At 39.5% G+C, this 21276-nt stretch overlaps 2 protein-coding genes across 4 annotated transcripts; one reads left to right on the forward strand and one right to left on the reverse strand.

Annotated features, from left to right (window-relative positions):
• Positions 1 to 1780: 1780 nt before the first annotated feature.
• DNAJB9 (DnaJ heat shock protein family (Hsp40) member B9) lies at positions 1781 to 11488 on the reverse strand. Of its 2 annotated transcripts, none has more exons than XM_076330957.1 (3): positions 11426 to 11488; positions 7341 to 7568; positions 1781 to 5534 (listed from the first exon to the last, which is right to left on the reverse strand). In XM_076330957.1, the coding sequence occupies exons 2-3, from the start codon at positions 7555 to 7557 to the stop codon at positions 5104 to 5106; spliced, it is 648 nt and encodes a 215-aa protein (XP_076187072.1). In that variant the 5' UTR covers positions 7558 to 7568; positions 11426 to 11488; the 3' UTR covers positions 1781 to 5103. The 2 variants fall into 2 exon arrangements, with proteins under 2 accessions (XP_076187072.1, XP_076187061.1); XM_076330946.1 differs by lacking the exon at positions 11426 to 11488 and adding an exon at positions 10791 to 10829.
• Positions 11489 to 11717: 229 nt separating this feature from the next.
• Positions 11718 to 21044, forward strand: THAP5 (THAP domain containing 5). Of its 2 annotated transcripts, none has more exons than XM_076330973.1 (3): positions 11718 to 11847; positions 15879 to 16068; positions 19533 to 21044. In XM_076330973.1, exons 1-3 carry the CDS (start codon positions 11765 to 11767, stop codon positions 20499 to 20501), a joined length of 1242 nt encoding a protein of 413 aa, XP_076187088.1. In that variant the 5' UTR covers positions 11718 to 11764; the 3' UTR covers positions 20502 to 21044. The 2 variants fall into 2 exon arrangements, with proteins under 2 accessions (XP_076187088.1, XP_076187096.1); XM_076330981.1 differs by lacking the exon at positions 11718 to 11847 and adding an exon at positions 14007 to 14428.
• Positions 21045 to 21276: the final 232 nt, after the last annotated feature.

The following is a 21276-nucleotide window of genomic DNA, read 5'->3' on the forward strand; positions in this document are numbered from 1 at the left end:
AGTATTTGCAAAGCCCAAGCATCAGACCCGCACAATGGGCAAACCCCATGCATCTCCACTGGAGTAGACAGCTCTGAGGTCAGGCTTGCGCTCCCACAGCAGCCAGACACCGGCACCACTGATCAAGATTACTGTCAGCACCCCTTCCTAGCTGCCTGTGGCTGGAGAATGGATGTCCGGCTGAGCAAAGATGGGTCAAGCACCTCCCTCTTTCTCCTCAGGGATACCTTTGAGAAGCGCGTTGGGTTTTGGCAGCCTAGAAAAAACACACAACTCGGACTCCCAACAGACCTGCAACACAAGTCAAAATAAGTAAGTGAAAACCCCAGCCCTCCCCTCCCCCCAATAAAACCCATGTATATGTTGATACCAGGTGTGCATTCATTCCTTGGCTGGACATCTCCAGCTAGCATCTCAAAGTCTTGGTAGAAAACTGCAGCCATCCCCAGTGACCTGAGCTCCTCCACAACACCTTTTGGTGCAACTGCAACCACAGTAGGAACGACACAAGCAGTAACATTCATTTCAGTGTTACCGTAGTTCTTAAAATAAATGCTCTTAATCAAACGCCACTGCTTAATAGGTAACGTGCGCCATATAAAATGTTGTTTTCCACCGTGCCTAAGTTTTGGAGCACATCACTTATAGCAGGTTTTGTTGGGGTTTTTTTTTTTGGTTGGTTTTTGGTTTTTTTTTTTTTTTTAAACAAACTGGAATCGAGGATGAGTTAACCCAGAATTAACCCAGAATTGATTCAGACTTATGCTAGGAGTGACTGACAGGTCAATTGATAGCACAGCTGCTAAGTGGCCTCTACAAAGCTGGTCTCTGTCCAGTCCCTAAAGAAACAGGTGCCCACGCTACTGAAGTCAGCAGCATGGCTGTATGAATCCCCACCCGAGGGCAGGCCTGTCAGTCTCAACCACATCAGCCACCAGAGCCAGGTGATCCTCTGAACAGCATTTTATTCTGAAATGAGCCCCATACACGGAACAGTCAAGGTACTCTACACAAGGCTTTTGTTTCAAGTCCAACAGACACTCCTGATTTTTCGATTTACAAATAACTAAAAAAAACCCACCCCCCAGCATAAAAATGTAACACAGATCTTCCATTATCTCCAACATATTTAGTCCTCAAAATTTGGTTTTGCACTGTTAAGATGGCAGATTTGCTTAGGTTCCAGGGAAGACTGTTCTAATGAGAAATGGCCCAATGAGACATACCCAAATCTTTTATACTCTCCACCTTCAAAGGATTAGGTCCAGAAAACAAGAACTCGCAAGCACAGTCATGGAGTCAACTTTTGAATCAGCACAGCAGCATCCCAACCTTGGCTTCAGAAACTGCGCTTTGCAGTGGCAACCCAGGCCAATTAGTGTTGGTCGTACTGCTCTCCCGCCTCTCAGCAGGGTGGTCAGAGCACAGGCAGCAGGCAGAGACCCCGTAGTTCTCAAGGCAGAGGCTTTCTGCCTCTCAGAAAAAGGCCCTTTTGCCCAGGCTTCTTTGTCTGCTTGGTTTACAGGCACAGTGCCTAAACTCTGACCCATTCCCAACACCTCTAAGAAAAACAGACCAGGTAAAATTAAGTCAGTTTCTTTCAGCCCCACTCCCTTCTCCCTGCCAACCCCATCATCCCATTCAGGGAAAAGGTAGTGGTCCAAATGTCCCATAAAACACAAGTGCCACACAACCCACTTGAATCCGGCTTCCATATACATCTTGAAGAACAAGAAAAAAAAGGGGGGGGGGGGGGGGGGGGAAGGACTTCACACACAAACAATTTTCACACTTTTAATGTAATGGCACCCTAGTTAAGTTTACAGTACTTTCATCTCCACTAGATACTGTGTTTCAAAAGTATAATGGGAAAAAACAAACACGAAAAACCCACTATTTTTTGTAATTTTTTAGAAACTCAACCATTTGGAGTTACATATGCATAAATGCCTTTCAAAAAATTGTTAAGAATTGTATTTTTCACCCTCACACAACAAAAAATAGGTTTTGCTGGGTCTTTTCACAAGATATGGAGATCAAAGATGGCACTTAAGAAAATTCTGAAGTCAGGGGTGCCATAAGGTTATATCAGGACTTCCGCTGGAGAGCCTGCCATGAAGCAAACACTATAAATAGGAAAAGAATGTGCAAGAGCTCTGAATAAGCGAGAAGCACAACATGTTTTGCAAGCTTGTGTTCTGATAGCCATGGAACTGAAGACTGCTGGCTGAGGAAAGCCTGCCTGAATTTCTTCAGCTAAAGTCTATTCAAAGCATACGCATCATAGGAGGTCATATGGATAGCAATACACTAGACTCTGCAATACCAATGACGAGCTCACCTTTGGGTTTTACCTTGGATCAACAACTAGAACAAGCAGGTCACTTTGAGAAGCCATAGGAATAACAGGAAGCATTTGTTGGTTTTCCTATGACAAGTAATTAAGAGAACCAATACAGAAGCAGATAAACTAGGTAGAACTCTTTTTAAGGTACTATCAGCTAGAAAACTAGCAACCCTATCGTTTTATTATCCATTTCATATTCTGACTTTAAAGAGTTACGGAAAACAAGTACACTTTGTATGAATAAAGTCTGGAGCATCCTTAAAGAGGGGAAGCTAACCTAGAAGCAGCCAAGGACCCTTGATTTTCACCTAAAAGCTTAGCCTGAAAGATGGTCAACTCATACAGTCACTTAAAACAGACTTATGTTTTGGGGGTGGCTGTGTTTTCTACAATTTACAGTGCTTATTTTAGCTTTTATTCCTCTAATTCAGGATTACGGAATGGACCCAAGTTCATAACCAGAGAAAACTACCTTTGGAGAAGTCAATGGTTTGGTTCTAGTAGGAACTTTAAATATTCCTTCTCTCATGCCTAAGAACTGCTCATTCCACTGTTTCCTTTTTTTTTTTTTTTAAAGTAAGAAAATATTCACTAGGCTAAGAAAGGCATTAACATTTTACCTTTGCATCCTGCTTCTAGAGTTGCCTCCCACCTCTAAGTTCCAGCAGTTATCATCCCTAAAGGACATTCACTAATGCTCTCTTATATTTAATACTAAAGGCCGCATCCTTCCAAAGTCTTATCAGTGTGAACAATTCTCCTCAAATGCAAACAGAAATGCCCTCAAAAAAACCTTGATATTTGTGAGAGAAAGTAATTCAGAACTTTAAGTTAATAATTTGTTCACTTGGATGCCCATATGATGTGAATCAGGCAGATAATTTGATTCATGCACAGGACTGATGGAGTATGTTAAAGAAAAAAATGCAGAAATCTACATGAATTACAACTTTTGGTTGAATCATATATTAATTATACAGAAGAAACTAAAAATCTCTACTTACACAGAAAAAGGGTGGAAATAACACAAACACTCACTCCAGCACTTGTCTACTAGAAGAATATTGCACATTCCGATAATGTTGCACAAATTACTGGCTTTTTATAAAGACCATATATGAGGTATTAGTCTATTAATAAATAAAGAAGAACATGGAAAACGAAAAGCACTTAATATAATGCAACAATCCATTCCAAGTATTTAGTGAATGAAAACTGAACAAGCAGTAATACATACCCTTGAGGGGAAGGTTAAGGTTACTTAGCAAGTAGGCAGCTTCAATATCCATCCAAGAAGCGAAGGGTTAAATCTCTTTTGATAAAGATTTTAAGAACACAAAGCCTATTTAGAACACGGCTGTTTAAAATGCTCACTTTGCTCATGTAATCAATCTGAAAGGTAAATTCTTATCTCACAATTCTAAAGGGACAGCAATATGTGGGTGACAGCAATCTTATCAAGGGGAACCAATTTACTACACTAAACCTGTATTACTAGTTAAGAAATAAAACAGAACTTTTGGATTGACATCAGTTAAAATATTCAGGAGTTTTGTTGTGGGGTTTTGGGGTGGTTTTTTTTTTCCTTTTTTTTTTTTAAATAGTTTAGACTGGTTATGGATTTCCATGGTGCTGAAATTGATAGCCATTAGCACTGTCCTTGTTATCAGACAAGGCATTAGATGAATACAACAATTGTAATTTTCAGTTTTACTCTGTGTCTATGCTAAGAATTTACCTTTCAAATCACAACACTGAAAAATTCCTGCTGACAGGTAATAAATCTGTCAATCTAAACACTATCTATTTTTTTATTTAGAACCTTCCAGAAACACTAGGAATCTGTAGGCAAGTTTATCTTGTTTAAGTTCACAACAGCACAGAGGAGTATTTAAGTTCAATAAACTCAGCTATGGAAACTACATTGCACACATGGTAACACAGTAAGCATAAATCAAGAGTGTTTTCGGTATGTTCTTCCAAACCTTGTTAAAGAGATATTTGTATTTTGTGGGGGAAAAAAAAGGCACCTTGTGTGCACACAAACTTACTTACATGAATACCCCTTAAATAAGTCAAGGGTTATTCAAATCCTAAAATCTTTTCAGGCCAATGAAAGGCTGTTTGGAAATAAAAGTAATTCGTACATCACTCTCCTAGGTGAAGCACTATCTTAACATATTCCCTCTTGTTATTTTCCAACTTTAAAAAGTGTTTCATTATTAATACATTTGCAATGCTGGACAGAGTAACAAAGATCCAGGTAAGTCATATTTCTGCTGCTATTTTGTGTAAAGTATTTAATTTGCACAGTAAGTCCATATCAGGTAAAAACTGCAAGTGAAAACTTGGAAAGATGTGACAAAAAAAGCAGCACTTCAAAATTAAAGTATCTCCTCTGCTGCAATCCATGCACCAGTAACTCAAACAGTCCTGAATTGGCATATATGAAAAAATATTACATTTCTGAAATTAAAAATATGTATCTTGTGTTGAAGTTCAAATTTACGTAAAGCGTTTACTAAGCTGAAATACATATAATTTCTCCTGTCACGAGATTATTTCTCTCCCATTCTAAGTAGTTACTGAGACATCTACTGCCCAAATGCATGTTGTTTCATCTACAATTTCTTTATAGCAGTTAAGTGGTTTTTTAGAACAAACAGTTGAAAGAATTTTTTCCATGTTAGCACAAAACCAAGAAATATTATGAAGATGTTGAAAGAAGAAGAAAAGAGATGAAAAGAAAGGAAACATTATTGTCCAGAACAGTCTGTATACGTGGTAACCATGTTTCCTCGTCTCTGAGTGACAGTCCTACAGTGCTTGCTGGATCCATGAAACCTGCTATCAGTTCGCACTGCGTGTCGGTGTGCATTTTCAAAGTCACTAAACGAAAACATCTTTTCCATATTTTCAAACACATCATCAAACAGTCCACCTCCAAAGGAGAACTCTTGGAAAGAACGTCTTTGCCGATTGTGAGCTTCCCGATGACTTCGGAAGTGATTTTCAAAGTGCTTTTTTGACCGTGAGTTTTGACTGAAGAGGTCAAAGTCTTTGAACAGATCGTCAAAGTTGAAATTAAATGACTGATGGAACGGGCTTCCATTATTTCCTTGTCCTCCATGATGGACAAACTGATCATATTCTTTTCGTTTATTCTCATCTGATAATGTTTCATATGCTATTTCCATTAAAAAAAAATTAGAAAGTTTATTCACATTACCATTTAAGGAAAAAAAAAAAAAGAAAAAAGAAACCCATACACAAATACAAAGAAGAACAGCTCTCTCCCACTCCCTCACCAGGACAAATTTCAAGCAACTTTCATTCAACATGCAAGCGCAATCAAGCTCAACATTTGTTTAACTTTCTCCAAGACAAAATAAGCTGTCTCAAAATAAATAGTTATTTATTTATAATAATAAATATAGCTATACTATGACGATAGATTATATCCTCAAAATTTTAAATTCACATAATACAACTTAGTTTAACTAGCAATAAAGATTAGTGTTTATATTTGAAAGAAAATAGCAATGGCACATGGCGATCAGAAAGACCGAAGGAGAGAGGATGAGTTAGGAGCTCTACCTAACAAAATGAACTGCCTGCTGCATTCCCATCACAGAAACACAGTGCGATGTCTGCAAAACTACTTGCCAGCCAGCCAGCAAGTTCTAGCTACACCGCAGTTACAACCGAGCAACAAGATAAACATCAAGGAGATAAAATAAAGGGAATGAATTTCCCCCATGCCCAAATTCTCGATTTCTCAAAAGTCCAACAATAAACATAGATTTTGTGATTGGATATACCTGAAATGGAATTAGGTTTCCATCCGATCTTTGATCCAGAACTACAGCTACTGGTGTTCCAAGGCAGAAACTCTGACAGATGATATACCCATTCTGATAACATTAAGCATTTTAAACGCTTCCATTTTCTTACCTATCAAAGGCTTGCAACTATTCTATATACTTCAACACTTACTTAAGAGTTCCCAATTCCTTCTGTAATAGGTGCTAACAACTACAGTAAGTATGTAACAAGACTGTCCCTCCCTTTCACTATATTAATAACTACCCTTCTTTCAAAAGAACTTTTCTGCAGACAAGAGGGTAAAACCCAGAAATCTCTTATTAGCTTAGTTAGGAGAACTACACAAACAGATGGATGTTGTAACAGAGTCTATGGGGAGCAGAACTAGGAACACCTTATTTTTCAGCAAGCCTTTTTCTATTCTCGATTATTCACTTCTGCTATTACATTTTATCACAAAACACTTACGAATGGTGTATTCCTAGGATCACAGGCTAATTCGGGTTGGAAATGACCTCAGGCGGCCTCTAGTCTAATCTCCTGCTCATAGGGTCACTTATGAGATCCGACTGGGTTACTCAGGGCTTTATCCAGTCATTCCTGAAAAATTGCCAAGAATGGAGACTGCACAACCTCTCTAAGCAACCTGTTCCAACACTGGCCTATACTCAAGGTGAAAAAGTTTTTCCTTATAACCACTCTGAACCTCTTGCACCTGTTCTCTCGTACTCCCACCATGAACCACTGAAGCACCTTGCTGCGTTTTTTTGATAATCTCTCCGTAGTTACTGGAAGGTTGCTGTTAGGTCCCCCTGAAGCCCTAGCAATCCCGAGCTGGATCTTACTAGACAGATCAAAAAGATAAGAATTAACCTCCTAGGGCTAAAGTTGTCCTACTGCCAAGTATTTTGTGTGACAAAAGGCATAAGCCAAAAAGCCTAATAAGCAGGAAAGCATAAACTGTGTAAAAGGCCTGCCTCATGTGCAAGGACACAGAAATAAGTCAGATATTGATATTGGACATTTGACACCACAAAGGTAGAATTAAGAAAAAAAAAAATCTTTTTACCTCTTATTCAGTAAAAACAGAGCATACTTAAGTTACCACATTTGCTCACAGTTATAAGCCATGTATCGAATTATTAAGACTAAGGTTAGCATATATTACCTTCAGCAATTTCTCTAAACTTTGCTTCTGCACCAGGACTCTTATTTTTGTCTGGGTGGTATTTCATAGCCAGCTTGTGAAATGCCTTCTTGATCTGGCGGTCAGATGCATTTTTTGGAACTCCTAAGATATCATAATAGCTCTCTGTAGCCAGTATTAATTCAGTTATCATTAAAACGCAGAGAGCAAATGTGAAGACAGATTGTGTATTTGCCATTTCTCTGGTTCCTAGAAAGAAAAAGAAATATACTTGAAGAACAAGTTATTTCAGGTTCCACAACAACTTAAAGGTACAACTATAAGCTGAAAGAGGAAGACCTGTATGTTTCAAGAGTCACTCAGTGACAGACAGGTAAGCACTTTGTTTCATTCCTGTCAACAAACTCCATTCCCCCAGTTTCATAATCACAGAATATGTAAATGAAAATACAGCAAATTCACATTTCACGTACATCACAAGCACGCTTCCATGTTCATCTTTGGTTTACACCTATCTCTAACTGCACATTCTCCCACAGAGCTGTGAAGTAAATATACAATATGTTTCACTGTATCAAACAGTTCATGCTGGCATACCTGAACTAGCTTTAAACTAATCCTTGAGTTCTAGGACCATAAACACAACAGCTCTAAATTAAGCACAGGCTGCAAAAACCCACTCAATTCTGGAAGACCAATTCACTGATTAGCTTGTGCGACAATAAAAGCCTGAAAACACAACTGGCCTGGAGATCGACTGTGAGGTGCAGGAAGACAAGACTGTTAGACACTCATGCTCAGCTTCAGGAGGTCATTTAACTGACCTAAGGAGAACATGATAAAGAGTAAAACACTCATTTAGAGTAGAGAGTTCAGTCAAGTAGGGCACATTTTCCTTTACTTTACAATGGGCTGGGATTAGCTTACTTTCATATTAGATTGTACTAGAAATAAAAACACCTACCATAACTATGATAAAAAAGAATTCATCTGATAAATTCCACTGCATATAAAGGTTTACATATGAAACCCTCAATATCTGAACTGAACTCAAAAAAGAAGTCTTCTATACAAGACAAGCAGCTTCAACAATAATTAAAAGTTGTAACTATTTTTTTCAGCAACATATTTGTCAAAAAGTTACATTTTAAAACAAACTGATGCTAGAACTCAGGGAAAAAGCTGTGGCATCAATAACTCATAAGAAAAATCAGTTCCACGTAGCCACACAATCTTTCATGATTTTTATGAACGACAGGGTGAACTCTTCCTAACAGAAGAAGAGATCAAGTGATTTTCCAAGGCCTGTGCATATTATATTTAAAACACAGAGTATAGAAACATGAACGTTCAAAGACAGAATGCTGGCTGCCACCTAACCAGCAGGATGTACAAGGCCCCGAACATGCCAGAAGTAACGTGTCCCCCTCACCGGATTACACTGATTTGAGTGTACCATAAGTACAACTCAAAGAGATGAAGGGTATTACTTTCCTGAAAGTTGAATAAACTAACCTTACCATCTGAGTAACTTAAAGTTCGAATACTTTTAGACCGTATGTGGCCCAAACATTTGTCATGCACAGTTCAAAACCTTTGAATATCAAGTACATAAGACAATTAAGCCTTTAATAGAAAGTCCATATCCTCTAAAGAAAATTAACACCCAAGCACCAAAAACGGAAAAAAAAATACCATTTCTAATAGGTAAGTCAGGGGGCTAAAATGAACGTTGCGAGGCAAGAGCAAAAAGCTCGTAAGATTAACGTACCCATGCCCTCTTAAGCATTTATTTGGCTAGCAGCCTGCATGATATCAAGTGTTAAGGAACAGCAGTTGAAACAAACTGTATTTTGATCAGCGCACTTAGATACCAAACTGACAGTTCTTTTCAGTATTCTTTATGCATGATACCAGACATATTTTTAGTACAAGCCTTTCCACATATTTTCTCTCACCACTTCACTAACTTGAAACTTTGCCACTTGGGCACTAAGAACTACACACATGTACATCCTTCAACACTTTTGGGGCTTTCTTCCTGTTTGTGCTTTATAGATTCAGATTTATGTCTGGATCTCAAACACAAGATTGTTTTTATTATTTTACTTCATTTCCCCACACCTGCATCACACTTGTATAATCTCTCTTAAGGCTAACCTTCCTGCTTCTACTATTAAACACTGAAAAGAGCTAAAAAGAGCAGTTTATGTCCTTCGTTAAGAGCCAAATCCTCTTTTATAACTCCCAAGCTCATCGCAGCCTGAGAACATCAAGTCACTCCTTTAAAGTTTTCTGCTCTGCCTATCTGAACTTCTATTATTCTTGATAATGAATTACACCTAAATTTTCCTTTTTCTACAGTTTTACATTAGGATTCCTGTAATGCAGCTCTATGCTATACTGCCCCTAGTTTTATCTGGATTTCTCAAGCATATTTAAAAAAAAAAAAATCAGTACTTAAGTTTCACTTTTTTTTTAATAATGTACAGATTTAATGCTGTCCTTGAACAACTCAATGAAACTCAAATATAAGAATAAAAGAAAAATCAAATACAAATGAAACTCCAATATAAGCGGCATTTTAAACTTGTAAGTTTATCACAGAGACATAGTAAGTCTTATGTTTAGACAATATCATCAATTATTGAATTTACTTTTTAGAAAATACCTATTTTATATGCTGTCAGCATCTTAGCATTGCTATTGCTAACTAAGATATTAAATGCCTGATGTCTGCCCTGCCACCCCTAACTATTTTTACAATCCCTTTCAAAATAAAGTATCTTTTAAACACTTGTGCTGCTTATGTCCCTTCTCCTTCAGTTTCTCAATCGAAAAGGGACAGATAAGTTTCACTTTCCAGGCTACGCACAGTAGTTACTTAAAACACATTCCAGAATTCGTTAAGTTCGGTATACTTCTTGACATTATGCTCATGCCACAAAACAGTCCTTCCTAACAATTATGAAGAACGACATTTTATTTGGGTACATCTAGCAATAAAGTCAGAGATTTTATTAACACAGATTAACTATTTAACTCTGTTGGATAAGTAGTTACAGAGCTCAACTATTATTAAGCTTGGTATAAGAACTATACCATCTAATGTTTATCAAAAGTATTATAGAGGTGATAACACTCAATCGGTTCTCTATCAGTTTATCAACATTTATCAATAGCTGCACGATGAAGTGATGTTTAAGGATGATGTACCTGGAATAAAATCTGCCATATATAGAAAGTAAGGAGCTACTTCCATCTTGCAATGCAAATGCCCTATTCCATCCCTCTTTGAAAGTAATTAGCAAAGATATTAGGTAAATGCTCATATTCCTGAAGTCTCACATACTCAGAAAATCCACAGCATCACTACTGCTCTGATTACACCAATTGTGATGCACTATCCAGTGGAATCCTGATGTCATATAATTATTTCTGCAACCGATTTATTAGTAGTAAGAAAGTTACCGAAGTTTTCCATTGGTTCTCATATCACCACTAACCCGATGAGTAAGCAAGTCTCCTAGACCACAAGCAGCTACAGGAAAGTCCGTCAAACTCCGGGGCTTGGACTTTTCTTTTCTTGGCCTCCCCTATACTGACCGGAGAGCTAATCCAGGAGAAGGCTCCTGAATCTTGCTCTGGAGAACAGGGAAACGAGACAGAGCCTCCCCTGGCATCATCCTCCCTAGCCAGACCCCTAATGAACCTCGCTAGAGCCGTACCACAAATCAAGGCCGAGCCAGAGCTCGGCAGATGATACCAGCGACACTAAGCGACGCTGTCACACCTCCAAGTCGGACAGGCTTGGTAAAGACCACAGCAGATGGGCCTAGCGAGAACTGAGAGCTCAGAGGGGCCCAAAGGGCAAATAAATCCACCAGAACGAGTCCCAGTGTCCCCCCTTTCCCACACCGTCCTCAGTCCTCCTCCCCCAGCCACCCCAGCGACCCCTAACCTCTCCGGCCCCTCCGCGTCCGCCTTCCCTCCAGCCACCTCAGGACCCCTCCCGCCTTCCCCAAGCCCTTCCACAGCGGCCCAGGCCCTTCGCTGCCGCCCCTCTCCCCGTCGAGAGAAGGCCCGGTCCCCACCGCGCCCCTTACCTCAGCCCTCGCTCGCCGCCGCCGCCAGCACAGAGGCCGCTGCCCCTCAGCGCCCCGCGCGCCGCTCCCGCCCAACCGTCGCCAGCGCTCGCGCAGGCCTTCCCCCCGCGCCCCAACAGCGATTCCTACACGAAGCGCTGCGCCATTGGCCGCTCGGCCCCACGTGACGCGGCGCACGCGGACGGCCGCTGCCGCAGCTGCCGCCGCTGGGCGGGGCTTCGTCCCCTGACGCGAGGGGCGGTGGGAGGAGGAGGCGGGCGTTGCCCCCGTGACTCCCGCCCCCCGCGCCCCCGCTGCCGCCGCGCGGATGGTTCCGCCCCGCGCCCGGTCCGCTCCGCCATGCCGCGGTACTGCGCCGCGTCCTGCTGCAAGAACCGAGGGGGCCAAAGCGCCAGGGACCAGCGCAAGCTGAGCTTCTACCCGTGAGCGGCCGGGGAGCGGGGCAGGGTCTGGGTGAGGGCTGGCCCCGGGGATGGCGAACGCCAGAGGGGCCAACCCCGAGTGAGGCGAGGCCCGCAGCGGCCCCTCAGGAGCCGGGCGGGGGGGGGGGTGGGGAATGGCCGACAAACTAACTTTGGGGGCTGGTAGTCGCCTTTGAACCCTGCCTGGTCCCCAGTGGCTAGAGGGAAATAACGCTGTCATCTCGGGGAGGGGGGGAAGGTGTAGGGAAAAAGGGTCGACAGGCTGAGTATTTAATCACACCCCCCCGCGAAGACGGACGGTTCTTGCTTGGGGGGGAGAGGTACAGCAGCGTCGAAGGGCTGTTGAATAGGTGCAGAGGATTCATGAAGTGAAAACCAAAGAGGTTCGACTGAAAAATAAAATTTGCGCTTACAACGTTGAGGCTGTGCAGCTGTTAGAGCTAAGCAGCACCGGTTACCCCGTTTCTTTCAAGCGTGGCTGCCTTTGTGGAAGGGGTGTTTCAGCAGGGCAAGCGTTGGTGGAGGCATTGGCTTAACGGTGAAGGAGCTGAGTATCCTCTATCTGACAGCTTGCAAGCTAAGCGAAGGGCGTAACAGAGTAGGAAAGTAAACATATATTGAGTCTTTAAAATTAAATATTGCCATTAGAATTACTATCTTGCCTACGCTGCGAGCAGAGGCATTGCTGGTTTGCTTGGAGGCAGCTGAGCTAGCTGGAAGCTAACTGGCTTCGTTGCCAAAAAACAGTTTATGGTGGCTGCATATTACTGTCCAGCCACCTGATTGATTAGTCGCCATCCCAGGCCCACAGTAACCTCTGTACTGTTGGGTTTATGTGGCTGTTGAGTCCGAGAATGGTGAGCTAAAAACAGTGTTTCTCAACCCTGAGAGTAGCACAGTGCAGGTAACTAAATATTGTTTTCTGTTGAATAAAAGTATGATAAGCGTTTGTCAACAGAAGGAATTTTGTAGCGTTTAAGAAAAATTTGAAGAATAAATTTCACAACTAGCCTCAAAATCTGTTTTGGTAAAATTTATACCTCCAACTAAGTTGGCAGTTTGTTTCAGTTGCTGAGCAGTCATTGTTATTCCAAGATCAGGAAGGCTATGTGGGAAGACCCACAGGAACACTGCTTTGAACGGCATTTTAGTTTAGATTGAAGGAAAGCTCTTTTCCCAGCATGTCTCTTAATATGTGATTTATCATACAACAATCATGAAAATGAGGGGAAATAAATTATTTATATTGCTTTAGAGAATGTGAGTGCCACGTGGATGATCAAAACAAGTTTGAGTGCTGATACATATTTATATTCAAACGTATGGCATCAGTATAAAGGTGATGGCAAAAATACAGCTGTTTTATCTAGCCATTGAATTGCGCTGCATTACAAGTATCATGGTCCTGTAGAAGAGGTGCTAAGATTCAATTTATAGAGATCTCTTGCCCTACATTAGCAACTACTTCTGATGAGAATTGCAAGTTTTATTCCCTTGCCTCTTACCACCCCAAAGAAGTCCTCTGCTGCTCTGTGGTTTTGGGTCTGAGCCCCTTATGAACTTTTTAACTATGACCTAATCTCAGCTGACCTGACTGCCCTTCTTTGTTTTATTTCTTCACCTTTCTGACTTGTGCAGCGGTGGCAGCTCCTGAATAAATTCTGTTCACTTCCTCTTTCCATTTTCCTTTTTTTGTGTCTCGTTTACACCAAAGAACAGATTCTGATGATGAGTAAGGGGATATTGAGAGCAGGAGCAGGTTTTGGCAAAGTTGCCCTTAAGCTAAAATAATAAATTTCTCTACCAGACATTGGCTTTCACTACAGATTATTTTATTTTCCTTCTGAAGCAGGCTGACTGTGGGGAAGGCAGTGAGTGCTGTGTTGCAAGGGTAACGGTGGTGGAAGCAAATGTTCTCAGGCTCTTCTTGGAGAGGGTGCAATTGGTGGCATGACCCTCAGTTGAAAGAAGCCATCCTCTTACTGAGAGCCTTCTTTGGACCTATGTAGTAACATCCCAGGCTAAGCTTTGTTACTCATGGGGCATGCTGTATAATATATGTAATGCTGCTATTGGGTTTAAACAATTGAAGTAGACAGGATTTGAGAAGGCTGAATCTCTAACCTGTCCTTGAGAGGTTATTGTGTTCTTGCTAGCGTTATTCCTTGCATTCCTGCAGACACTCAGAGCCAGATGCATCAAACGCTTGCTCTGTTTCCTTGGTAACTTCAAAACTTAAATGGCAGCAAATTCAAAAGATTGGGGAAGGGGTGAAGACATGCACATTTATCCTGTGAATCTCAGGTATCTTTCTCTCAAAATCAGCTAAGTTTGCAGTTTTGGAACACTGTGGGCCTGCGTAAGCGAGTCATTGCCACGTGTGGCTTTTGGGAGAAACCTGCAGCTTCGGGGGTTTGAGGGTGGGATCTAGGGTTTGCCAAGAAGTAGCCCAACTGACTGGTGTCTTTTGTAGCATTCAGGTGACACTGGCCACTCCAGGCTCTCTCTCCAGCTTCTCTTGTGTGGGAATACCTCACTGCAGAACCAAATATTTTGTGCATTGAAGTTCCATTAACAGATGGTAATAAACATTACCAAAATAACTGATTGTTAATTAAAAGGAAAGAAGAGCTAAGGGAAGAGAAATGGAGTTAGGAATGCTCTATTTCTATTTAGGGAGTAAAAAAAAACGGCTCTTGTAAACAGTCTGTAGGCACTTGTTCACATCTGGATGTTTCTGTTGTCCATCGTACTGCCAACAGCTAATAGTTTTTACATCCTACAGTTATGGTCAGGTCAGGTTTAATGGCCACATGAATCTCACTCTTACAATTTAAAAATTGAAAGCAGAGATATTTTTTTAAAATTATTTAAATTTAAATTTTAAATTATTATTGCTCATGATTCTAAGGAATATTGCTTCCTTAACAGTAGTCATTTAACAGTGCTCAGAATTCAAGTTATGGTTTATGTATCGTATGTGGTTATATGCTACAGTTGAAAGAAACGTGATATGCACCAGAGAAATCTGTAAGCACATTTCAAATACCCTGATATCTGTCTGGTAACAGATGAGAGCCAAGAGTGGTCTGAACGTTCGTGTTGCCATTACCATAACTGCTTGACTGTACGTGCATCATAATGAGCCTTTAATTTCCCTTTAATTTGTGTATTGCGGATTCATTAAGTAAATTACATCTCTTCACCCACTTTCTTTTAATTTAGTTCTCCTTCCAATGTAATTTGTCTGACCATTTGCATATATTTTCAAAATTGATTTAATTTTTTTCTATGAATGTGTACACTCTTCATTTTCCTTTTCAAGTAGGTTAGATGGTTGAAAAGTTAGTTATGGATTACATAATATTGGGTGGGCTCTCAACACTGTAAGAAAGCTTAACTGCTGAAACACAAAATACAGAAATTCTTTGCATTTGTGTGTATTTACTTTTTGAACAGAATTTAAATCCTGCACTGGAAATATCCACATTTCCAATTTATCAGATAATCCAAAGTATGACATATATTAAGAGGTACTCTGTTAAACAAAAATTACTAACAAAAGTTTCTGTTACTAACTGTGTCTAGTAAGACAAAAAAGCTCCACAAATACTATTTCTAAAATGAGGACCAGACCTAACTTTTTTTAAATGAAGTCAGAGTATTTTGTCTGACTTCAGCAGAACTACTTTCTGAGCAAGTGTTGCAGGATCAAGCCTTTTAAAACATCTTGGCCATGGGTTCTGAAACCCTTGGCCAGCAGAAATCCACAGAAATTCTGCTGCTGAACTCTGGAGCAAATACCCAACTGGAAATAATTTGGATAATTATTGGAATAACGTGTAAGTGACACCCTGATTAGCATTTAGTATTTAAAATTTTTTAAAAAGGATTATTTTAATCTTTTTGTAAGGAAAGGCTACCTTGTAAGGAACAATGAGATATTCTTTATTTGAAAAGAAGAAAGAAAGAAAGAAAAAAGTTGTTTTTGTTTGTGTTTTTGTTTGTTTTTTTCAACTGCTTTAAAAAAGATTTCCACTTCATGATAAAGAGAGACTTGAGAAATGGCTGCGGAATATGAAACGAGATGCATGGACTCCAAGTAAGCACCAGCTTCTATGCAGTGATCATTTTACCCCCGATTCCCTTGATGTGCGATGGGGTATACGATACTTGAAGCATACTGCTGTACCAACAATTTTCTCTTCCCCAGGTGATGAGGTAATGTATTCCTGTCTTTTTTATTGTACAAAGCTAACCAACTATTTATGTAATACAGATGTTCTAATTATCTGTAATATATTCGTATTTTATTTTAAAAATAGAATTCCCATCCATCAAAATATTTTACCAACAGGACTGACACAAAACAAGTATGTGATTCCATAGTGTAAAGGAAGAACAACTTCCCATACTTTGACTGGAGGTTCAATATCTTTTTTTAACTGGAAATTACAGAAGCATTTCCTATAGGAAATTTTCCATGGGAAAATGAATTTCCTATGACAATATTATGATTCTCAATATTTTTTCCTGTGCAATTACTCTTAATTAATATTTTAATGTTCTTTTAAGGCCTTTTATTGACTGTACATAAATACTGGCTTTGGAATGTATTAGTTTAAAACGACACGTTTCTCTTTCCTGTCCCTAAACTCTCTAATACCTAAGAACTCAGGAGTGTAGGCTGCTGAAGATATCCCACAAAGACTATTCCATCTTGCCTTTCACAGAGTTGTACTATTGGTTACATAAAAATACTGTGCTACACAGGCACCTAATCTTGATCAAAGCTATGCTAATTCTCTTCTGGCACATAAGTATCTTCCTCAGGATCATCATGTTGGAGGTGGGAGAAATGGAAGGACTGGAATTAAGGCTGAATTGCTGAAACCAAAATGTGTGGCTAATTAATTTTACAAAACAGTTTCTTTTTAGTCATGAAGTTCTCTGTCTTCTTGGATAGCTGCAAGTGTTGTCCAGACTGCTTGTGACTCTGTAGAGTGAAAAGCAATCTTGATAAATCTCTCAAATATGAAAATAGAATATCTTGCAATTTATGGCAGTAGTAACTTAGCAATAAATATCTTTCCTTCCAACCCCCCCACCCCGCTTCAATATATCCCTCACTTCCCTGTGCTGTTACTGTAAAAGGGAGCCGTAGCTTTGGAACTGGGCTTTGCTGCCCTGTGCTTCTGTGCAATTACAGATAAACTACGTGATTTCCCCCTAAAGAAAAATTGGCTTTTCCCCACCTCTTCATTCTCTCATTTTGCATGTGACCATAGACCAGTCATAGTATACTTACAAAGATGGACAGTGGAGTTATGCAGGTAACAAACTTTTTATGCCGTGGTGTTGCCAAGAACATACCAATGGCTTCTCTAAATTATTTTTGCATCAGCAATATATATCTGGGAAATCCCAGGTAGATTTATCCAGTTTGGAAGAAGAATATTCTGTGCTTCCTTTCAGTGTATCCATCACTTCCCTGCTATCAAAAGAAAAGACATGCCAGTTCTTCGTATCCATGATACTGTGAACTTGCTTTCCTGGGGTCTCACTCCTCTCTCTGGCAATATTTATTTTAATCTCCCGCTTCTGACTGCACTTTTCTTAACATCAAGACATATCCTGTCAGTGACCACCTCGGCAAATCAACAATATCCATTGACTTGGCCACTGGTTCTGTAGTTGCCCCAAACCCTAATTTTCTACATAGACTGAATATTCACAAAGACATGGGAAAGAGCTCTACTAATTCTGGGGGAGAATCCCTTGTTAGTGTGTTCCTGACTTACTGTAGAGGAACAAGAAGCTAAGGTCCCAAGCTGCCTTTCAGCACTCATCTGTAAACCCTTGGTCTGGTAAACTGAAAGCGAGGAGTTGCAATGTTTGTGTATTGTTCACCACCACCTTGCTTTATGTATTACGGAGCAAGTGAAGGATGTCTTCCCAGAAATGCTTAATGACTCTTCAGGAAACATTTCATATTATTTCTTCCTCCAAATAAAGAATGTTTGTGTCTCAAGAGCAGTGTTAGTTGCTTGCGTTTCAGTATTGGTAACCATTCTACATTAGTTTGCAACGATTTTTATTTTGAAGACTGTCGTAAGAGTATGAGGGCAGGGACCGATGGACAAGAAAGTTTTTCAATGAAAGTAAAGGTCTTTCTTCAAGCAGCTCTGTCCTGAGAGGTGTTTTGGTGCCTTTCCTTCAGCCTTAATGGCAGTTCTGATAGGCAAGGATTTGGGGGACATTTCCCTAATTTATTTCATAAGAGTTTTGTCTAGTTAAAAGATTTAGGCTGAGAAGGTCTTTTTCAGCTCCTGATAGAACAGAGAAAGGGAAATACTTCATTCTCTCAAAATCCCTAAGATTGATGTGATGTTAAGCATCACCTTTAAAAAGATAAAGGTAACCAAATGAGTTCTATTTTTTTATACATTTTTTCAGTCCTTTTAAGACTGAAGTTTCATCTAAAATCAAATTACAAAGTTTAATGTATTTATGATACTTCAGACTACATACATACTTTTATGAACATACACTTCAAAATTATCTTTTCCATCATAATTGTTTTTTTCAGCCTGGCCTCTTTTTTTTTTTTTCCCCTCCCTTTCTTTTTTTCTTTTTCTCTTCCCCCCCCTCTCCTGGGTTTTTTTTTGCCTGGCCTGTATTTAGTTAACAAAGTTAAAGTTGCTGCTTGTTCTGTTTGTTTGTTCTGGGCAGCTTTGGTCTTGTTTTTCAGTCTGTAGGCCTAACGCGAGTACAAGTTCTGCAGCTTGGTCTCTTCAGAATCAAGCCTACTAGAAAAAAATAAGACACTCACTATTAGTGTATTTTTGTTTTACTGACTGACATACTAAAAAGCTTGTTTGGATACTGGTCTTAAATCTAATCATGTGGTGATGTAGTTCACATGGAGGAGGGGAAAAGAAGGTGGCTAAAAAAGGCTATGCTTCAAATTGTCCCTCTTTCAGTAACAACTTCTGTTTAAAATCCTATTAAAATTGTATTCTTCTGCTAAGATTTCTATCCATCCAAAAAAAGGTCTCCATTTTTATGAATTGCGAAGTTTAGTTGTCAGAATTGAATTGCTCGTTTTAAAATCAGCCTATGTGATTGTGCATGAATATGTTTCACTATTCTGCAAGCCTGTGTGCGTAATCTTTTGTTGTTGTTGTTAAATTCTCTTTGGGGTAGACTGCATGACTAAAAATTTGCTAGATCTTTCTAAAACAACTTTGTTGCATCTTTAATGCAAAAATCTTGTACTGTGTCTATTTAATATACATACATTTAATACAATGTTTCAGGTGGTAATGGGAGATGCTAGCCAGTCTTTGTCAGACAGATTTGTGTAGCCACTTCTCTTCAAGTGCTTTTAAAATTATGACTCATGTAAATCAGTAAAGTTCCTTAGAGTTTGAAAAGGGAAAAAATAAAAAAAAAGTATTATTGCCTTTAGAACTTTAAAACAGTATTTTAACATTTAGGACCTGAAGCAAAGTTATGGAAGACGCTTACATGAATTTTCAGGTCTCTGGTGTAATTTTTAAACAGTGCTCACCTAAATTACTCCTTATGCAGTACCATGCTATAGAAAGAGATTTGCCCATTTTTTTTATGCTCAAGTGATTTCCTAGTTACAAGGTGGTTGGTTTTGTTTTTTTTCCCTCCAGGAAAAAGATTCTTCTCAGAACAGCCCACAAGAGATAAAGAGAGAAGACCCGGAAGAAACAAATACAAATGTAGTGTCAGAGAAAGCATCTGTATCACTTGAACCTTGTACGCCAAAGAGAAACCCTGTAATTGCAGAAAACGTAGATGGAAAAGTAGATGTAGTTTGCTCAACTGCATTGAGTAAACCTTTACAAATTCAAAAACTGCAACTTCAAAATGGAGAAGACTTTCAGGCAGACGGTGTCGTTGTTGACAGTTCATCTAAGCAGCATATACATCAACCTAATCCTATTTTAATGGCAGCAGCAGTCCAGAGCATGGAAGCTACCAGTGTTCATACTTCTGCAGAGGATCCACTAGGTTGTACAGCTACAGTCTTGCAATTTACAAACCCTAACTACTTGAATTCATCTCTCAAACTGCAAAATGCTTTAGGTTCAATTACTGACTATGCAATTGAAAATCCTAACTCTCATGTTGTAGGCTGCTCTGTTGAAGTACAGCCAACAAGTGAAAATGCAGTTTTACTGAGTACAGTCACACAAACTATTGAACAGTTCAGTGGAAATGAAGAATCTGTCATTGCTATTATTGTGCCAGCCGAGAGTCCAGAAAAGCCTGAAATAGTAAATAGTTCTTTCCTGCCTATTAAGCAAGAGTTTCTTGACACAGAGGAGACAGAAACAGATAAATCTGTGTATATGAATGCATATAGTGGAAGTGAAGTATTACAAACTGAGCATTCATACTGCAAACAAGACATAGACAGAGATCACCTTTGGCAAAAAATTTCAAAGCTCCACTCTAAGATAACTCTACTTGAAATGCAGGAGATAAAAACTTTGGGGAGGCTCAGGTCCTTGGAAGCTCTTATTGGACAATTGAAGCAAGAAAACCTGCTTTCTGAAGAAAAGCTGAAGATTGTAGAAAACTGCTTTACAACACTTGAAGTGACTATGATACAGTAAAGGCTTTCGATCATTGTCCTAAAATATCTTTTTAGCCTCTTTGACTGTCCTTTTGGACAAATTAACTTTTGTTTCAGTCATGGTATTTTAAACATCTAATGCAAATTGTGTGAATAGCAAATATTCTTTAAAATGTTACATCAACCACTACCAAAGCTAGATGGTAGAATATTGCCTATAAAACATGACTTGCAAGTAAGCTTTAAAAAAAAATAAAACCTGTTAAAGTTTTGTTAAAAAGTCTATGAATTGAATCAGTAAAGATAAGTTCAACCTTTCTAGCTGCAGGCTCCTCTGAAACATGCAACTCCTGCATTTGGGGCAGCGGTAGAATGGACAGAATAAGCATGTAGGATGGACAGTTATAAAACTGTTGTTTAAGACAAAAGAAGTGTCCCAATTCTCTTTCAGATGAGTAACGAGGTATGTAATACACATTGTCCAGTGAGGCCACAATTACTCTTTAATCGTCTGTTCATCTAACATTTGTTCTGATAGGTTTTTGTACACTTTGACCTTATTAAAATTGTTTCTGCAATAAAAGGTGTTTACTTTCATTTAGTTCTAGAAACAAAAATTCTATAAGAATATTGTTACAGCGAACAGCTCCATCTCTTTTTTTGGATGATTCAGCTCAAATGGAAAGAACCATCTTAAATAGTGATATTTTTGCTGGTTAGTAAAAGGGAAAGCTCTGACTATTCAGTGAGTGCTATCTGCTCAGCATTGATCCTCTTACGATCTATAGCTGGGTAATGCATATACCCTTAATAAT

This window comes from Aptenodytes patagonicus, chromosome 1 (genome assembly GCF_965638725.1).
Source record: "Aptenodytes patagonicus chromosome 1, bAptPat1.pri.cur, whole genome shotgun sequence".
In the NCBI taxonomy this organism is placed as follows: Eukaryota; Metazoa; Chordata; class Aves; order Sphenisciformes; family Spheniscidae; genus Aptenodytes; species Aptenodytes patagonicus.